The sequence below is a fragment of the Astyanax mexicanus genome, chromosome 1, assembly GCF_023375975.1.
Source record: "Astyanax mexicanus isolate ESR-SI-001 chromosome 1, AstMex3_surface, whole genome shotgun sequence".
Lineage (NCBI taxonomy): Eukaryota > Metazoa > Chordata > Actinopteri > Characiformes > Acestrorhamphidae > Astyanax > Astyanax mexicanus.
The window spans coordinates 47,189,047-47,209,871 of NC_064408.1; the positions used below are offsets into that span (position 1 = coordinate 47,189,047).

The 20,825-nt window shown below is 35.1% G+C and overlaps 1 protein-coding gene across 18 annotated transcripts in view; it reads left to right on the forward strand.

Moving 5' to 3' along the window:
• LOC103035149 (tripartite motif-containing protein 16-like) overlaps nt 1–20,825 on the forward strand; it is a 204,234-nt gene that overhangs the window by 25,857 nt on the left and 157,552 nt on the right. For 4 of the 18 annotated variants that reach the window (XM_049479289.1, XM_049479283.1, XM_049479236.1 and 1 more), the window contains exon 6: nt 19,078–19,256. The exons of the other annotated variants lie outside the window; for them this stretch is intronic. In XM_049479289.1, the coding sequence (XP_049335246.1) occupies nt 19,078–19,256 (179 nt within the window). The remainder of the gene's footprint in view (nt 1–19,077; nt 19,257–20,825) is intronic. 18 annotated transcript variants of the gene reach the window in all.

A 20,825-nucleotide genomic window follows, 5' to 3' on the forward strand; every position in this document is an offset into this window, starting at 1 on the left:
TTGTGCCTGATCAGCCAATAACTATTTCATTTTCAAATTGTGTTCATTCATTTAGGATTGCAGGACTTATTGTGAGCTATAATAAACGAAAATGTATTTCGCCATACCTGTTAAGTCTCCCGTTTTGGCCAGGAAACTACCGTATTTTGCCCCTCTTTCCCGCCGTCCTGCCGTATTAGTATATTTCCGGAAATTTCCCATATTTTATTAAAAAAAACACTTATTAATGAGGCCACTGACTGCTGTGTAAATGGAAAATCTCTTAACGCCAATCACGGTGCCAGTTCAGGGAGAATGTTCCACCTTTCAGGAGAAAATTTTTTTTTTACATTTTGTCACCTAACAACCACAAACTTAAATGTATTTGATCAAGATCTTAAGTGATAAACCATCACAAAGTAGCACATAATTGTGACGTGGAATGAAAATGATACATTGTTTTTATAAAATAAAAATCTGAAAAGTGTGATGTGCAAAAGTCACTCTAAAACCCCTAAATAAAATCTAGTGCAGTCAATCGCCTTCAGAAGTCCAGCTGTGTGTAATTTTGTCTCAGTATAAATACAGCTGTTCTGAATTGACCTCAGTGGTGTGTTACAGAATACCAGTGAACAAACAGCATCATAAAGACCAAGGAACTCACCAGACAGGTCAGAGATAAAGTTGTGGAGAAGTTTAAAGCAGGGTTAGGTAAAAAAACATATCACAAGCTTTGAGCATGCCAAAGGGCACTGTACAATCCATCATCCAAAAATGGAAAAAGTATAATACAACTGCAAACCTTCCAACACATGGCCATTCACCAAAACTGACAGATCGAGCAAGGAGAGCACTGGTCAGAGAAGCAGCCAAGAGGCCCATAGTCACTCTGGAGGAGCTGCAGAAATCCACAGCTTAGGTGGAAGTATCTGTCCTCAGGACAACTAGAAGTCATGCACTCCACAAATCTGGCCGTTATTGAAGAGTGGCAAGAAGAAATCCACTGAACTCTAACTGTTAGTAGTTTGGTATGCACTAGTTAGGGATCAGTGGCAGATGCTAATCTTTCAAGGAGGGGAAGTTCAATTTCAGGCTACATCTTAAAATGTGTCGGTTTATTTACACATAAATTCTACCCTCCCTGAGATGGTTTCATCAAGAGGCATGGCCAACAGTACATTTTATTTGTTACAGCACCTGTTACTTTTCCCCACCTTTTGCACTAAATTAATCTGAGCAGTTGATCTGCCCTGCTGTTTTTTTTTTTCGTAAGGAAGACTTTCAAATGGCTTTGCCAAAATCCGGTCCACAACATTAAAACTGACTGACATTATGTACAGCTTGCTCACTAGCTAGGGACTGGAGCGAGGTTAGTGTGAAATGTGTCCGCCTGTGAGTGCTTTGTGACGGTGGAGGGGCTGAGCAGCACCCGCTGGACAGAAACTGTGATAGAAGTCAGAAAAAGTGATATAAGTCAGTCTCCAAACACAAGCAGCTACAAAAAAACACCAGAAATAAAGGCTGGATTTGTCGCTAGTCGTTTTTAACAAAGAAAATGTATAGCTAAGAGGATTAGGAAAGTCTCCGGTTTAACTCAGAACAGAATGAAAATTTAAAACTCCCAGCACGGATGTTTACACTAAAAGATCGCTGATTCGCTCATTTCGCTGTCAATCAAAAAGGGATTCAGCCTCAGACAGATCATCCAATCATCACGCAGAAGCTGAGCGTCCGGGTCGGCCGAGGCCAGCCCACTGCTCCATAGACCCCCAGAGACGCTGAGCGTCCGATGGGCGGGACAAAGCTCAGCATTTATCCAATGACTCGTTTCCTTTCGCTGAACTCTTTGTTTCACTATTGAACTCAGCGCTCAGCGTCCGCACTGTTTAAAACACTGTGAAGCTGCGGGAATGAGTGAGAGGAAAGCCGCATTGTTACCAGTGATAAGAAGCTGATTCTGAACAAAAGTTGAGCGCGCTGTAGCGCATAGTCAATGACATATACACACACAACAGTATATATTTGATCACTTGTTTTTTGACACCTTGCAGTCTTAACCTCCTGAGAACTGAGAAAAAAAGAGTATTGTAATTTATGTTTTTTTGTGATTTCCTATCTCTTAGGAGTAAATAAAACAGATTACCATTTAGACTTTTTCAAATTTATTTTTATTTTTATTTTTATAGCATGTCCACTATAGTGGAAATCAGGATTATTTTAATCTACGGAACAATGAAACTTAACAAATTAAACAATAACAATAATACCAGGATATATTGGACTTTCATTCTGTATTCATTTTAGTTTGTTGAATTTAGGGATTTTAAAGAAACAAGTTCTGTTTTTCTGAAAGCTTATTTATTCTCTTTTGCATTCGTTGTGACTTACTCATGTGTAATAATAATGAATGGCATAACCAGTAATGGCATAACCAATCTAATCAAAATGGTATGATGTTAATTATTTTATTTACTGTACTATCTGTTGCCAAGGACAGGCATTAGTTTAACAATGAATGGTTTATTTATCTTTTTTTTTACTGGATAAATACACTTATGGTAATCCTAGAACTAAATAAATCATACGTGCTAGTCCTGGCCCACAGAGGACGACGGCTTTCTTGCTGGTCCGTGTTCTCATCTGATGAGCTTCCTGCCTCATCAGAACTCCCTATCTCTTCTTCGTCAGGTTTAAACTCTTCCTCATCATGTTCCTCATCTGATAAATCTAAGTCTGAATCTCCCTCAATTATTTTGTACAAAATCTTCTTTGCTTCTTTTCTGTCTCCTAAATCAATGCATTAAAAATACTGGCTGTGAAAGACATGAAGATCATCCTGGTGTCCACTGTAGAGGACATTTATAAAATGGCTATTATTCAATCCCAAAAGTAATTAAACTGCTCTCAGACTTCATTAAATAATTCCTAACAACCTCAGAATGAATAAAATACATGAATTTCATAGTAGAAATGCAATAAATAAAGAATATTTTACTCATCCTTTCTCCTTCCATAAAATGTGCTTGTTGTTATAAAGCCATTTTGTAGAAACAGGAACTTGAATTTGTCAGTACCCCACCCCCCCCAAACATGTGGTATCACTGGAAAGCTCAGGATGTCCTCTTTAAGATACAGCAGGAATTATTAGTGTAACTCAAGCAAGTAAAATGTGAGATGCAGAAACATAATGTCCACTACAGAGGACACAAATGAATAGGCCAGGTCTCAGGAGGATCGCATCTGTTAGGGAGGTAGAACAGGTAGAACCTGTATAACATATAACTGTAGACAGTGTTGGGCACGTTACTTTGAAAAAGTAATTAGTTATAGTTACTTCCAGGACTGGACTGGGACAAAAAATCGGCCCTGGCATTTTTGTTTAGACCGGCCCATAATTAGCAGTGCACAACCGACTTGCAATTAATGTATGTGGGGTTACAGAGAAGCATAATGTATCAACAACATATTAAATATAAGAAGTTTAGTGTAGTGCTGGGCAGTATACCGGTTAATGCGGTATACCGTTGTGCAATTTTAAACCGTAGAAACATGCTGGTTGTTCAAATACTGTCACTGTAACTCGCTGTTGCCAGCTGGGAGAAAGTAGGGAATTGTGGCTGATTTATGAAATCATGCCATGCAACTATATCTTAAAAGCATTTGACACTGTCTTACTCTTACTCAGGGTGGGCATATATTTTTTACACGTAGTTTAGTCATGCTTAAATTGCTTTTTTTACTTATCATTTATCCGTTTTTAAAAAACTGTTATTTCACTTGTTTGAGTACTTTTTAAAACATGTTAACCCACAGCATAGAGGATACAAATTCAAACTACTATGCAGCCTTTCAACACACCATTAACCTAAATATCTAAAATACTATGATGTAGCCTAAAATGGACACTTGCTGCTCATCCAACACTTCTCAGTATTGACCGTTTGCTATTTTATCAGAATAAGGGGGCATGACTACCAGATTGTGGGAAGTATGCAAATACCATATAATAGAGCTAACGTTACCCCATCACCTGTTACCTGTTTACGTGCTACACTTTTCCGCTCTGTCTTTTGGTTCTGTCTTTTGGTTCTGTCTCTTGGTTTCTGTCACAAGCCTGCTCTCCCTGTCTGCTGCTTCTGAGGACGCGGAGGCAACAGCAGCGAACATGCGTGTGATATTTACACATTTTGTAGCAGCTACAGTGAGACACTCCAGTTTCTCCACACGTAAATTCTCTAGTGGGAGTTCAGTGGACCACGCGGAGAGAGGGTGGGGCTGCTTTCGTCCTATATCCTGATTGGTTCAGTCCACTGTCTATATTGAAGACGGGCCAATGGGCCGCTCCCTCTATATTGTGGGCCGGTCTCTTGGGAAAAAAAGGAAAGAAAAAAATAAAATAATAACAAATCTTAACAGCATCGGCCCCTGAGGACTGTCGGCCCACCGGGAAAATGCCCGGTACGCCAGATTAGCGGCCCAGCCCTGCTCTTGATTACATTCCAGAGGTTTTCAATGGGGTTCAGGGCTGGACATTGTGCTGGCCATGACACTGATCTGGTGGTCCTTCATCCACACCTTAATTGATCTAGCTGTGTGGAATTGAGCATTGTCCTGCTGGAAAAAACAGTCCTCAGATTTGGGGAACTTTGCCAGAGTAGAAGGAAGCAAGTTTTCTTCCAGGATAACCCTGTATGTGGCTTAGCTTAGAAAATGAAAATCCATCTGTCACCTCTGCTGCGGTCTGATAGCCGGAACAGTAACCAGCCAGGCTAGGCTAAGCTAAAGCAAGCTACACTAACCTAACCACAGTCCAGCCAGCTAACCAACACCACCCAGCAAAACAGGCTGAAATGCTCGCAAACGCATATCTTTTACCTGAAGATGACTCAGTGGAGCAGGAGAGGAGAGCTTCAGGGAGATTTCAACAGTTCTGTTACAGTTTACTTGTTGTGGAACTACTATTAAAGTATATTCATCATCAATTTTTTGAGGGTCTTTTATTTTCTTTATTCATTTTGTAAAAAAAAAACAGCTGTATAAAAGCAATAGAACACTCGAGGTTGTGTGTTATCGTGAATAACATCAGCTGTGATAATCTACGACATAACACAATCTCATGTCCTATTGCTTAAATACACCACTGGGAGCAAGACATGGGTCTCTGCAGCTAGGAGTACTGGGCGTGTCGAAAGGTGTGGGCGTGTTGAAAAGTGGTCGTCTATTGGTCTATAGGAGCTGGCGTTTCAGCGTGGCCGCCATTTTGGAGTCTGCAACCATGTGCCCCAAGTGCATTAAGTTACACTGAGGAAGGAGTTTAATAAACCTATAATTAGTGATGGCAAAAGTGGGGCTTTTGGGTGATCGAATCAAATGAACCAATTGATTCGGAAAATGAATCTTGTGAGACGTTCGAATCATCACACGCCACAGGGACATCTAGTGGGCAACTAGGGCCTAAATCCACAACTTTTTCTTAACAGAAACAGAAGTGATGTGTTTTTTATGAAAAATTTAAGAAATATTCCCCCATAGCATGTTGTGTCCCTGAATAAATTTGAGTCATGAAAACATATTATTTTGCAGAGAACAGGGTTGTTTTAATGATGTCATTAAGATGTATTTTTCATTATGATACACAGTCAGTGGATTTATATAGCTGACATTATTCATTTTACATTGCAAGGTAGGCAAATGCTTGTGTAATACTTTATTTATTAAACATTACAAGTAATCAGTTGTTTTTATTATTAACAGGATCTGTTCCACAGTGCTTGGACTGCTGGGTTGCTGGAATTGAGAGATATTTTTTTATAATTGAAACAGATGAAGAAAGACGGCAGAGTGTCTGAGCCAGTAATCCATAGGGTCTTTCCTCTGGGCAGATATGAGACCAAGCATTCTGATCTCAGACCAGCTGCTTGAACGTAAGTGCGGACTAAAACGCACGAAAAGATTTAAAATATTTCGAAACTGCGTGACGTAATGAAACCTGTTTTTGGAACAGTCGTTCGAAACAGTGTTTCGGAACACCGTGATTCAAATGAATCGATTTAGTTCGTAGTAATTTTAACAGTTCTATAAGGACTACAAAGACTACCAGGACTACTGCTATTTGCAGTTGGTTAATTCTTTACTGAAGCTAACTAGTAGTGATGGGCACAGCAGCTCTTTTAGATTAACTAATCATTAGATCCGTTCACTAAAAAGATTTGTTCAAAAGATTTGTTCATTCGAACAAATCTTTTGTGCTGCTCGTCTGTGACGTACCGGAGAAGCTGTGCTGTGCTTGTTTGGTGATGAGGGCTAACAGTGCTGTAAACACGCTGCTTTATCAGTTGTAGACACAGAAGAAATGTCATGTTTCAGTCGTGATTACAATAAAGTAAACATTTCACGGTAAAAGAGACAAATTAATGATGGTTGTTATTATTTACTTTCTGATGGAAAAAGTAGCTTACATGCAGGTGGAATTTCCACTATGAATATAAATTTAATCCGTTTAATCACAACAAAATTCTACTGCATTTGTTTTTCTTCAGATGTAAATTATTATAGTGAATATTTAAATGTAAATAAAAGAACGAATGTAAGAAATGTAAAATGCAATTATATTGTCACCTAAAATACAGATAAAATCAACATAGGGTGCTGGAATAAAGAATGCATGATAAATTGGACTGTAAAATTGGTTGTGAGGATTTCTGAATTCAAATTTAATTTGATGAGTAAAAAATATCAGAGTGCAGGTCTGTGTGTGTGTGTGTGTGTGTGTGTGTGTGCGCGCGCGCGCTGGGAGAGATTTATATATATATATATGAAACATATAATCCACAATGTTATGTTGGTATTTTAGATAAAAGTGCCAGTAGAAAGAGGGGGTTTATGACAGTGCTGTATACATTTATTACACTCTGCAACTGCAGGAGGAGCACACGAGCACAAAATCTTTTAATAAACAGTGATAATGGAACTGTGGTATAATCACAATAATACACTCGGGGTTCGTGCTATAACGTGTCATATTGGCACTGTTCAATTAAGTGAAACCCCTCAGCTGTACAACACTTTCCTACACTCATATAGAGATAAAATGAGGAAGATCAGAATCAGAGCTTTATTCTGAAGGTGAGAGACAGATACAGGTTTACAGTGGCTGTAGAGACTCAAAACTACAAAACACCAGTCACACATGTGAGAGCAGAGAAAAACAAAACAAGCATATGACCTGTCTATTTGCATAACCTGCTGATGCCAGGTGAGGGAGCCATTACAATACGTTTTTTAAAAATAGAGAGATTTAGGAGGGAAATTTAGGAATACTTACGTTTTCTCATGGAAATGTTAGTTATGTTGACCAAATGATAAATGTACATCTCTCTGAAATGTTGGAAATGGGAAAATGGGTCATTTGTTCAGTGAAGTGTGATGCAATATCTAGAAAAGAGTCTCCAGCTAAGCCCTCAAGACCTCGTCTTTATTGGTGCCAAACCTGGGTTTAAACAACACTTTACTTTATAGATTTGTCAAATATTATCCACAACTGTGCACACTTTTATCTAAAGTAATGCTACACACACCACAACATTTCAGTTCAATTCCCTGTGCTATTCTCCACATCTGAGATAAAATATGCTAGGTAGTTCTTGTCGAATGGCTGTCTTTAATTCTAGTGATTAAATGTCCTTGTTCAGTACACCATTATACAAATTACCTGCTGTGCAAAATGCTTATTTAATCTAACGTTCTCCCCTTCAGTAACTCCCTGTTAATATTCTATCTTGTAACTTGAAAGATGGTTCAGTGCAAACACATAGATTAATATGCTTTACTCACATAAATGATTCCTTCTTAACACTTGTCACATGCTCTAGGGGACGACCCAATCAAAGCCCAATAAGATGCAGTTCTAAGCTTAAAACACCATTTATTTACTGTTTACCATTTAGGATGGATCAACATGTCTTACAAACATGGCCCAACTGCCCCATGGCCTACATCATGTGCTTTTTTAGGATAAACTGTCTTTTATTATTTCATTTACTCCAACAAATTGTAACTATTTCGGTAACACTTTATAATACTGTTCCATAGTTAATAGGCAACTAAGCAGTAACTAAGCAGTAACTAATTAATAGTGCTGCATTAACACCTAAATATTTTCTATTAACTACCAGGGAGTACTGAATAATTACTCAGTAGATAGTACTGAACTAATGATAATAGTAGTTCACTATTAACTTCACAATAATTACTGAGACTTACATATCTCCCAGAGAACTACTTACTAATGATGTCTTCTTTATAATAACTACTTATTAATTACTGCTCAAATCAACATTAACTACTGAAAACCCTTACATGCCACCTGGGGAACTATAGATCTAAATCAGTCTACACAAACAATTACATCAGTGGTGATATTAAAGGCATATTTGAGTGACACCATTTGTAGTAGTAGTAACCTTAATTACCTTATTATCATCATTATCTTCCAAATATTAGCAACATATAGTAAAATACTACAGTGTGTCGTAATCTGCTTAAACCCCATTTTTAAAAGGAAAAAAAATAATAAAAAATAACGTAATATTATTACATAGTAGACATTATTTATGTTCTCCAGAAGACTGAGTGTACTCAATTTTGTTTTAATGGTCACTGCTTTAATTTTCAGCACCAACCTTATAAACGTTCATCTTTAGCCTAGCAGTCTCACAGACTTTTAAAGCCCATTATTAGGGTAATTACGGTAATTCCACAGCACCGGACCGCTAGCCTCTATCAGTGTGTTTATCTGCTGCTGCAGGTTACTCTAACAGTGGTGATATTAAAGTCAGTGACACCACTTATCATATATTAACCTTACGTACCTTAGTTTGCTTAATATCTTCCAAATGTTAGATACACTGAAATGTGCAGTAGTCTGTTTAACCCCCATTTTTGTAATGTTCTGTCAGTGTGTTACAGGTGTTTATTCGGTAACACTTTATTTTAAGGAACACAAATTAGGCGCTTATTAATGTCTTATTATTTGCTTAACAAAGCCAAAATTAGACATTTATAAATGATTTATTCACTACTTATTTGGCTTCATTCTGTGTAAGTGTTATTGGTGCTTAATTAGTGGTCTGTTATGTAGAAATGATTAATAATGGCTGTATTAGTTCTTAATTAGTTCAGAATAAACGGCTTGTACTCTTGGGAATAATTTGATATATCTTAATAATTCTATATATATATAGGAATAATTTAGCATATTTGGGAATAATTTGATATATTTGGAACAATTTAGTATATTTAGGAATTATTTGATATATTTGTTTACTTTCTGGTGCTATGTAACCAATATCCCTTATGAAACATAATAAATGGCAATATATTGGAAAATATAGTGCAATATATTAAATAATAAGTTTTCATATATGGAAAAAAGGACATCTATTGTTTAATATATGACAATTTATGCATGGACCATTTATGTCTATATATTGGTAAATATAAAAACATACCACAATAAAGACAAAATCTCTAAACTGCTAAGCTGCAATATTTTTTTTAGACCAAATGCTTTTTTTTTTGTATTTATTAGTGTCTTTCTTAGTTAAGCATTTCACAAAAGAGACAAAAGCGTACCATGGTTTAAAATACATCCTGAATGTGCCAATAAAGGTCCACAGTTACAAACCCAATAAACAAAATACATTTACATCATCTACAATTACTTAAATAAAGCGGTCATATTCATGTTTGCATATTAAAAATTTTAATGTAACAAAGATTGACAAGTTATTACATTTTTTTTTTGCCCAAATGCTACATACATTACACAGACCTAGCCCAAAATCTTATATTTAGGTGTATTACACTTATACAGTCTATTAATTTTACTTTGTGATTTATCATTAATTTTGTGTATAAGGGCATACGAATATTATTATATTATATTATATTATATTATATTTTTATTATATTGCTAATAATGTATTACATTTTTTTAATGTATTACATAATTTTAAATAATTGCAAGAAAAAAAAAGCATTAGCTATGGTCAGTGTGAATCACCACATACAACAGTTCCTGTAAATGTGCTGTGTCTCAGTTGTAACCTACTGAAAATACCCTCCCTCTCCTTAAATCATAATTGTTACATTTTCAGTTTGAAGATTGAGCAAAAATGTACCCGTGGTTTTCAGACAAGCCAAATTTGGCAGGATAACCGCGAACCTGGCAACTCTGGGGAAAAGCGTTCTGTGATTGGACTGCAAGAGCAGAAGATTTACAGCGCGATAGGGCGGGACTAAGCTTTGGATGATGTTCGGAGAAAAGACGCTAAAATTGGCTCTCAGATTGAATGAACTGAATGAATATACAGGTTATGGTTTGCCCTCGTTTCTTGGACGGAGGGACCAATGCAGTGAGCACTGTGTCAACCAGCTGGATAACTGACTCTGATCCAACAGAAACCTCCCCGCAGTCCTTCTAAAGTTATCTGGCAAGGTGAGTCCTTAATTTTAACCTAGCTTTAAGGTAACTAGCTACTTTATCTTTAGTTTAACTAGCCAACCTAGCTACCAGCTAACCTAGCTTTAAGTTAACTAGTTACCTTTGCTTTAATGTAACTAGCCAGCCTATCTTTAATGTAACTAGCTAGCTTAGCTTTATTTTAACTAACCAGCCTAGCTTTAATTTAACTAGCTAGCTTAGCTTTATTTTAACTAGCCAGACTAGTTTTAATGTAACTAGCTAGCTTAGCTTTATTTTAACTAACCAGCCTAGCTTTATTTTAACTAACCAGCCTAGCTTTAATTTAACTGGCTAGCTTAGCTTTATTTTAACTAATCAGCCTAGCTTTAATTTAACTAGCTAGCTTAGCTTTATTTTAACTAACCAGCCTAACTTTAATTGAACTAGCTAGCTTAGCTTTATTTTAACTAGCTAAACTAACTTTAACTTAACTAGCTAAGCAAGCTTTAATTAAACTAGCTAACCAATCTTTAATTTAACTAGCTAACCTAGCTTTAAGTTAACTGGCTACTTTATCTTTAGTTTAACTAGCCAACCTAGCTACCAGCTAACCTAGCTTTAAGTTAACTAGTTACCTTTGCTTTAATTTAACTAGCCAGCCTAGCTTTAATGTAACTAGCTAGCTTAGCTTTATTTTAACTAACCAGCCTAGCTTTAATTTAACTAGCTAGCTTAGCTTTATTTTAACTAACCAGCCTAGCTTTAATTTAACTTGCTAGCTTAGCTTTATTTTAACTAGCCAGCCTAGCTTTAATGTAACTAGCTAGCTTGGCTTTATTTTAACTAGCCAGCCTAGCTTTAATGTAACTAGCTAGCTTAGCTTTATTTTAACTAATCAGCCTAGCTTTAATTTAACTAGCTAGCTTAGCTTTATTTTAACTAACCAGCCTAGCTTTAATTGAACTAGCTAAGCAAGCTTTAATTAAACTAGCTAACCAATCTTTAATTTAACTAGCTAACCTAACTTTAAGTTAACTAGCTACCTTTGCTTTAATTGAACTAGCTAGTTAACTAGCTAACCTAGTTTTAAGTTATAATTTATAGCTAGCTAACCTAGCATTCATTTATAAGTTATAATTAGCTAACCTATCTTTAATTTATGTTATAACTAGTTAACCTATCTTTAATTTTGGATTTATTACTAGCTAAACTAGCTTTAATTTATAAGTTATAACTAGCTAACTTAGCTTTATTTTAACTAGCTAAACTAACTTTAATTTAACTAGCTAACCTAGCTTTAATTTAACTAGCTAAGCAAGCTTTAATTAAACTAGCTAACCTAGCTTTAATTTAACTAGCTAACCTAACTTTAATTTAACTAGCTAACCAAGCTTTAATTTAACTAACTAACATAACTTTAATTTAACTAGCTAACTTAACTTTAATTTAACTAGCTAACCTAGATTTAATTTAACTATCTAGTCTAGCTTTAATTTAACTAACTAACCTAACTTTAATTTAACTAGCTAACCTAGCTTTAATTTAACTAGCTAACCTAGCTTTAATTTAACTAGCTAACCTAACTTTAATTTAACTAGCTAACCTAGCTTTAATTTAACTAGCTAACCTAGCTTTAATTTAACTAGCTAACCTAACTTTAATTTAACTAGCTAACCTAACTTTAATTTAACTAGCTAACCTAACTTTAAGTTAACTAGCTACCTTTGCTTTAATTGAACTAGATAACCTAGCTTTAAGTTATAATTTATAGCTAGCTAACCTAGCATTCATTGTTAAGTTATAATTAGCTAACCTATCTTTAATTCATGTTATAACTAGTTAACCTATCTTTAATTTTGGATTTATTACTAGCTAACCTAGCTTTAATTTATAAGTTAGAACTAGCTAACTTAGCTTTAAGTTAACTAGTTAGCTAGCTAAATTAGCTTTGAGATATGTTTTAATTAGCTAATCTAGCTATCTCACTTTATCCCATGAAATAGCTATGCTAATTTATTTTGTATTAAGGATTTAGCTGTACATTATTAAACTATCACAGTTTACCTTTAAATTAGGCTTGTTAGCGGTGGGTTCCAAATACTGAAACTTGTTTTTAATCTAAGAGTATTCGGACCCACTTGTAACTAAGTAGCATTGGGTTGCTGGTGGTCATTGTTTGTTTATTTCTCATTTTCTTCCTTTGTTATAAGGTGAAACTGGGGAAGGAAGGCACCAACACTGTCTCAGCCCATTGTTGGAAGACTGCAAAAGCACAAGCTACAGCCAGTGGGACGGCACGAGTGCTACTGATGGAACTCTTGAATGTTGATGTTTTTCTGAACTTTAAGCATACCTTTATCTGTTTTTGTATTATACATATAGTAGTATATGGTAGTATATATTCTTGAATTTATAGTGAAGTGTATTGTTAAATATATAATAAAATAAATTGTGATGTGTGGTAATAGATGGTCATTCGTTAGTTCGTTCGTTATCCGCTAAGATTGATCGTTTTCGGGAAACCCACCCCTGACTCGTTCTTTACTCACGTCGTTCGTTACTTCGTTCGTTATTCGCTAAGATTGATCGTTTTCGGGAAACCCACCCCTGATCTACAGAAACACCTGGGGTGGGTTTCCCGAAAACGATCAATCTTAGCGAATAACGAACGAACTAACGAATGACGTGTGTAAAGAACGAGCCAGTTCTGCGAGTGTTTCCCAAAGAGCTTCGCAAAGTGAAAATTAACGAACGAGGTTAAAGAACATCTTTGTTGACTCCTCCCCCGAAACAGCGCGCTCAATCGATCCACAAATATCGATTCAACACTGCAATATGCAGTATTTATTCACTATTACACCCTAAAAACGTAGAAATGTGTTGTAATTAACAACATTATACTCCTAAAGATACATATGACTAAATAAATACTCGAAAATCTAATCTATTTTAAAACATTAAACTTATTTTTACATTTTTAAAACTATTATTGTTAATATATATTATATTAATAGATATTATACTAATATTATTAACAGTAATATTGATAGTAATATTAATTTATTATTATTCTAATTTTTAGTATTATAAAAATAATATAATAATACATATGTTCCTGTGTGTGTGTGTATATATATATATATATATATATATATATATATATATATATATATATATTACATTTTAAACCAACAGAAATATGTTTTGTACTTTATACTGTGAAGCTCCAGCTCATCCTAAATCACCATCTCAGTTGGGTTTATGTCAGGGGATTGTCAAAGCCATGCACCTTTTTGTCTACTAATTCCATTTGCGTCAATTAGTTTTCATGGTTTTAATATTAATCAACAATGTAAAAAAAAAAAAAACATGGAATGAGACGTGTCCAACTTTTGACTGATATTTGCGAGCTGACACACCCCAGAGTTTGCCCAGATGAACTTGGTGACTTTGCAGCTTTGCTTAGACCGTGAGCATCATCTGCAGGAATTGACTGATTGCATTTCTTGCAGCATTAATGTCAAGACTTCTATCATCGCTAATCTGGATTTAAATAATTTACTCGTGGGTTTGATTGCCCAGTTAGACTACAAGCCACAGTTGGCATTATAATATAATATAATATAATATAACTTATTCACTCATTTACTCACTCGTCAACCGCTTTATCCGTTAAGGGGCGCGGGGGGGGGGGGGGGGGGGGAAGGGGGGGAGTGGCTGGAGTCTATACCAGCTGGCATCGGGCTGAAGGCAGTATACACCCTGGACAGGATGCCAATCCATCACAGGGCAGACAGACACAGACAGACACACAGACACATTCACTCACACCTAAGGGGCAATTTTTATCCGACATCTAATTAGACTGAACTAATTTCTTTGGACTGTGGGAGGAAACCGGAGCACCCGCAGACACGGGAAATAATATAATATAATATAATATAATATAATATAATATAATATAATAATTATATAATAATAATTATATAGTAATATAATTGATTATAATTAATAGTAATATAATATAATATATTAATATTAATAATTATATAGTAATATAATTGATTATGATTAATAGTAATGTAATATAATTGCTTCAAACACGGAAATTATCATTTTTCTTCCTCAAAATTGGCGGTCCCTGGTGTTTAAGGTGCTGAACTGCAAGTCGAGATCCCCTAAAGAAGCTCGTTAAAAATAACGACTGGGTGAGAGCACTCGTTAATCTGCGATCGAGTTTACGTAGTACTTTAGTTACGCACCGGTTTGGGAAACACTCTTTAATTAACGATCAATCTTAAGTACGAGTTAACGAAGTTCTTAGCGTTACGAAGCTTTCGGGAAACCCACCCCTGATCCTCAGAAAGATTCTCACACTCCTCCTCATAAAGTTTATTAATGAGATAATAAATAGTTTATTTTAGTCTGTGTTTCTCAGATCTTAAGTAGTAAAAGAAGGAAATTATAGCTGCAAATGATTTTAATCTTTTTCTAAAAAACACTGAGAAGTTCAGTGTGAAATTTAATTCATTTTAAAGATCTGTTTATCAAGAGTCTTCAGTTAGATCTTACTGCGTAATGTGCAAAAGAAACACAAGAAAATCAACCAAACCAACAGAATTTAATGATAAAGCTTAATTCTCATATTTCAGTGCAGTTATTCTCATTATTTTGAAGAACTGATACTTTCACCTGCTGTGAGAGACAATAATAAAGAAATATGAAAGGAAGAAGTAACTTTTACATTTTAAATTATAATGATTAATTATATTCTGTTAATGTGTTTGTGTGATATACTGTACCTGATCATTTAAAGATATTAGAGGTAAGAAACAGCAGAAACAGGTCAATTAATATTTTACAGCTTCAATACAGAATCATTTCAGCAGAACTACTGCAGTGTTTATGAGGAAAATCACCCCAATGTTATAAAACCTCACATTCACTGGAAATAAAGAGTGTAATATGCTGATACACGTTTAATAGAGCAAATGAACATCATGTTTCTAACAATGTAATAATTATGAATAAAAGTTGCTCAGTTATGACTCAGATTTTACCACATTTACTGAATATTTTATAAAAAATGTAAATACTCTTTTAAAGGATGATTTACAGCATGTTTTCACTGTTAATCCATTTAATTAGTGTCGGGTTACAACAAAAATAATGATCTATTATTTAGTAACAATAAGGAAACTGGGGTGGATTTCCCGAAAGCTTCGTAATGCTAAGAACTTCGTTAACTCGTACTTAAGATTGATCGTTAATTAAAGAGTGTTTCCCAAACCCGTGCGTAACTAAAGTACTACGTAAACTCACTCGCAGATTAACGAGTGCTCTGACCCAGTCGTTATTCTTAAAGAGCTTCTTTAGGGGATCTCGACTTGCAGTTCAGCACCTTAAACACCAGGGACCGCCAATTTTGAAGAAGAAAAAATATTATTTCCGTGGTTGAACAATTATATTATATTACTATTAATTATAATCAATTATATTATTATATAATTATCAATATTATTATATTATATTATATTATGTTATGTTATGTTATGTTATATTATATTATATTATATTGTAATGCCAACTTTGTCTGTGGCTTGTAGTATAACTGGGCATATTGGAATTGACCAATCAAACCCACGAATAAATCATTAAAATCCAGATTAGCGATGCTAGAGTTCTTGACATTAATGCTGCAAGAAATGCAATCAGTGATTTCCTGCAGATGATGCTCACGGTTTAAGCAAAGCTGCAAAGTAGGTCCGGTGCAGGGGACGCCTGCGGTGTCTTTAATCCCACCTACACGTATTGTAAAGGGTATCTGTGAATGTGCAGGTATCCTTATTCAGGTGCTTCTAACCAACATTGTGGCCGTTCATCTGGGCAAACTCTGGGGTGTGTCAACTCGCAAATATATAAGTACCAGTCAAAAGTTGGACACGTCTCATTTAATTATTTTATTTTTTATTTTTTTACATTGGCGATTAATATGAAAACCATGAAAACGATTAATTGACGCATATGGAATTGTCTAGTAAACAAAAAGGTGCATGGCCTTCACAATCCCCTGACCTAAACTCAACTGAGTGATTTAGGATGAGCAGGAGCCAGAGTGTATATAAAACATATTTTGGTTGGTTTAAAAAAAACAGGTATACGTATAAGTATTATTATATTATTTTTATATAATTTATTTTTTATATAATTTATATTAATTTTATATAATTATTCATAATAATAATAATAATAATAATAATAATAATAATAATAATGATAATAATAATAATACATTAATATTACTATCAATATTACTATTAATAATATTAGTATAATATCTATTAATATAATATATATTAACTATAATAATTTTAAAAAAGTAAGAAAAGTTTAATGTTTTAAAATAGATTAGATTTTTTATTATTTATTTAGTCATATGTATCTTTAGGAGTATTTTAATAATGCCAAAGTACATCCTTTTGTAATTTAAATTTCAGAATATGTATAATGTTGATGATTACAACACAGTTCTACGTTTTTAGGGTGTAATAGTGAATAAATACTGCATATATGCAGTGTTGAATCGATATTTGTGGATCGATTGAGCGCGCTGTGTCGGGGGAGGAGTCAACAAAGATGTTCTTTAACCTCGTTCGTTAATTTTCACTTTGCGAAGCTCTTTGGGAAACACTCGCAGAACTGGCTCGTTCTTTACTCACGTCATTCGTTAGTTCGTTCGTTATTCCCTAAGATTGATCGTTTTCGGGAAACCCACCCCTGGTCTTTATTTTACAGATTTCTACAAATTGTTACCACAGTATTACCACATTACTACCTATTGATTACAGATCTGTAAAGTAAAACTCTATTTTCACTCTCTGTAGAGATTCCAGTCTGTGAGTGTCTCTTCTGGAGGTGAAGATTCACCCAGCATCACTGTCCATCATCATCATCTCTCATTTGATGGAGTGAGGAAATCTCTCTCTGATCTGAAAGAGCGACTGGAGGAATTCTGCAGGAAGGAATTCAGTAAAATCTCTCCACAGGGTAAGAGGAGGAGATCTGATCTGAAACACACTGAAGATCATGTGACCCTGATTAACATAAATACACAATATTACTCAGAATAAATAGAAGATTTTATGTAGTTTTGATGGATAAAATATTAAAATTTCTCTAAATTTCTTTATTTTTAATCATTTCATAAGAATCTCCTCAGGGCTTCCATAGACAGTGCAGAGCTTTTCTCCAATCAGCTCCCAGCTCACCTGCAGCAGCTATACAGTGTTATTAATGCTTTATTACAGGTGTTTAAAAACCATTAACTAAAGTTACACAGAGATGTTTTGTTTATTAGAAAAAGCACAACTTCTGTCTGAGTCTCTTGAGAAACATTAAACTGTGTTACAGATTTTATAACCATAAAACTCTAGTGATAAAAGTAGATTAAAGTTTACTGAGCATTATTATGTTATAGTGCACTAAAGTGAACTTGTAGCCACATTAATAATCAGTATATTTAAAAAGTGCTAAAAATGGAACATTTGTTTGTACTTATTATACTTTAATAGTACAAAAGTCCTACTTTAATTGTGCTAATTGTACTTTACTGTACTAAAATGGAACTATTTCAAAAATATTTAAGTAACATTTAAATATACTACTTCATGTATTTAACCCTATATTTTAAATATGCTTACAGTAAAATTATAATACATTTAATAAGTATTGCAACTGTATCACTATTATACACCAGGTATATTAGAAATATGCTAAGAATTGATGTTAAATATATTTTCATTAGACTAGAAATAGCTTCTTGTTTCTGTCTTTAGTAAGTAGCACATATCTAGTATACTTCCTTGGGTATAAAAATATATTTTAATATACGGTACTGTTTTTTTTTATGTGTTTCAAATGTACTTAAAATGTAAAAAATTTAGTAATTTATTTTACATTCTAAAAATATTGCTTTGCTAAAATGTACAAAAGTACATTTGTAAATAAGTATTTTAGAAGTATATTGAACTACATTAAACTAAAAGTGTACTTCATAGTAGTCTATTTTTTAAAATTCACTATATTGTACTTTTTGTATGATCAAAGTTTACTTTCAAACATTTTATAAAAGCATAATATTAATGTAATTTTTATAAATTTTAGGTAAGAACATGAATATGTTAGTATATTTACAGCATACTTAAACGTTTCTCAATATGTTATAACTACAACTAAGTATATTTATTTTCACCATGTAATACAAACAAATTAAACAAATTCAGAATAAAAAATTGCAATATTTTTTTTACGTACAGCATTTTAAATATTTTTATAACCTGAAAGATGATCATATTTCTGTAACTGTTTCTTTCTGAACAAAGAGTTTTCTTCATTCATTCTGTTTGATCATTTGATTTCTGTGTTTCTACAGTTTAAGCAGTTCAGATGATTTTACCCTCAGAACCAAAGACCAGAGCAGACTTTCTACAGTGTAAGTAGAAATAAACACCTCAGTGATCTTTAAACACTGAATAAATGTACAAAAAAGAACATTTTATAACTTTATTATCAATGTTTATTATGTGAAGAAGAAGTAAATAAAAAACTTTTTTTTTTTGTCTTTTATCCTTCAGATTTCTGTCGACTGACTCTGGATCCAAACACAGTAAATCAGAACCTCAGTCTGTCTGAGAACAACAGAGTGGTGAAGTTCAGTGATAAAGTTCAGAGTTACTCTGATCATCCAGAGAGATTTGATTACTTTGAGCAGGTGTTGAGTAAGGAGAGTGTGAGTGGACGCTGTTACTGGGAGGTTGAGTGGAGCAGTACTGGGGGATTTGTGTTCATATCAGTATCATATAAAGGGATCAGCAGGAAAGGACGGGGTTATGAATGCTGGTTTGGAGGCAATGATCAGTCCTGGAGTCTGCAGACTTCTTCTCCTCTCTCTTTCTGGTACAACAACACTGAGACTAAGCTCTCAGCTCCTCCATCTTCCAGAATAGGAGTGTATGTGGATCACAGTGCAGGAACTCTGTCCTTCTACAGCGTCTCTGATTCAATGACCCTCCTACACACAGTCCACACCACATTCACTCAGCCGCTCTACGCTGGAGTCAGGATTAGTTGGTCTGGATCATCTGTGAGATTTTGTGATCCACAATAAAGTGAAAGTAGTTCAGATGATACAGAAAAGAATTGTGTTAAGAATAGAAATGTGTGTTTATTCTGTAGGGGTGTCACGATTTCGATATTTTATCGAAATCGATCGAAATGAGGTCATGGTCTCGAGTATCGAAGTCAAAAATAGGATCGACGATCCCTCCCTCTAAGCTGCGCAAATTGTACGCAGCACGCTGCGCAAAGTGTACGCAGCACACAGCACGCAACGCACACTGTAACCGACGGCGCTAGTTAGCTAACCTGCAGAGTATGGCACCATGGCAAGTGCAGATAAGGACGTCTTACCAGAGCTGGAAGCCGCTCCTGCTTCTCTTAAATCAGCAGTATGGAAGTATTTTGCGTTCCCGGTGAGTTATGTCGCCAGCGTTCGTGTTGTCGACAAGAACACAACAGTGTGCAAGATGTGCTACATGCGTGTACCATACCCGGCTACGGGAAACACTACGAACATGGCTGCACACATTCGCCGGCATCACAAAGATGTTGATTTGACTGGAAAAACATCATCATTGGTCCAGCCAACTATTCAATCTTCGTTTGTAGTAAAATTGGCACAGACCTCAGCTCGCGCTAAAGCAATAACTAACGCGATAGGGCTATTCATAGCAGCAGACCTGCAGCCTTATTCAGTGGTGGAAAACACTGGGTTTAAACATTTAATCAGTGTACTTGAGCCACGCTACAGTATTCCCAGCAGGTCGCATCTTACAACCAAAGTGTTGCCCTCCATGTATGAAGACACAAAAGAAAACGTTTTGAGGGGTCTAAGCAATGCAGAGTTAATTGCCATAACAACAGATGGCTGGACCTCAAGAGCAACTGAGAGCTACATTACAGTGACGGCACACTATGTCAATAATGAATGGGAGATTGAAAGTCCAGTCCTTCAAACTCGCCCTATCTATGAATCACACACAAGTGATAATTTGGCAGAAGTGCTACAGGAGGCAGTATTGGAATGGAAACTGGATAGACAAAATACAACCATCCCTGTGACCACAGATAATGCCAAAAACATTGTCAATGCCTCAAATGCAGCTGGATTGTCACCACATATAGGTTGTTTTGCACACACAGTAAACCTGGCATCCCAGAAGGGATTGGGAGTAAACCAGATTTCTCGTTTTTTGGGCAAAGTCAGGAGAGTGGTCACCTTCTTTCATAAGAGCACGACTGCAGCAGCTGTCTTAAAGGCCAA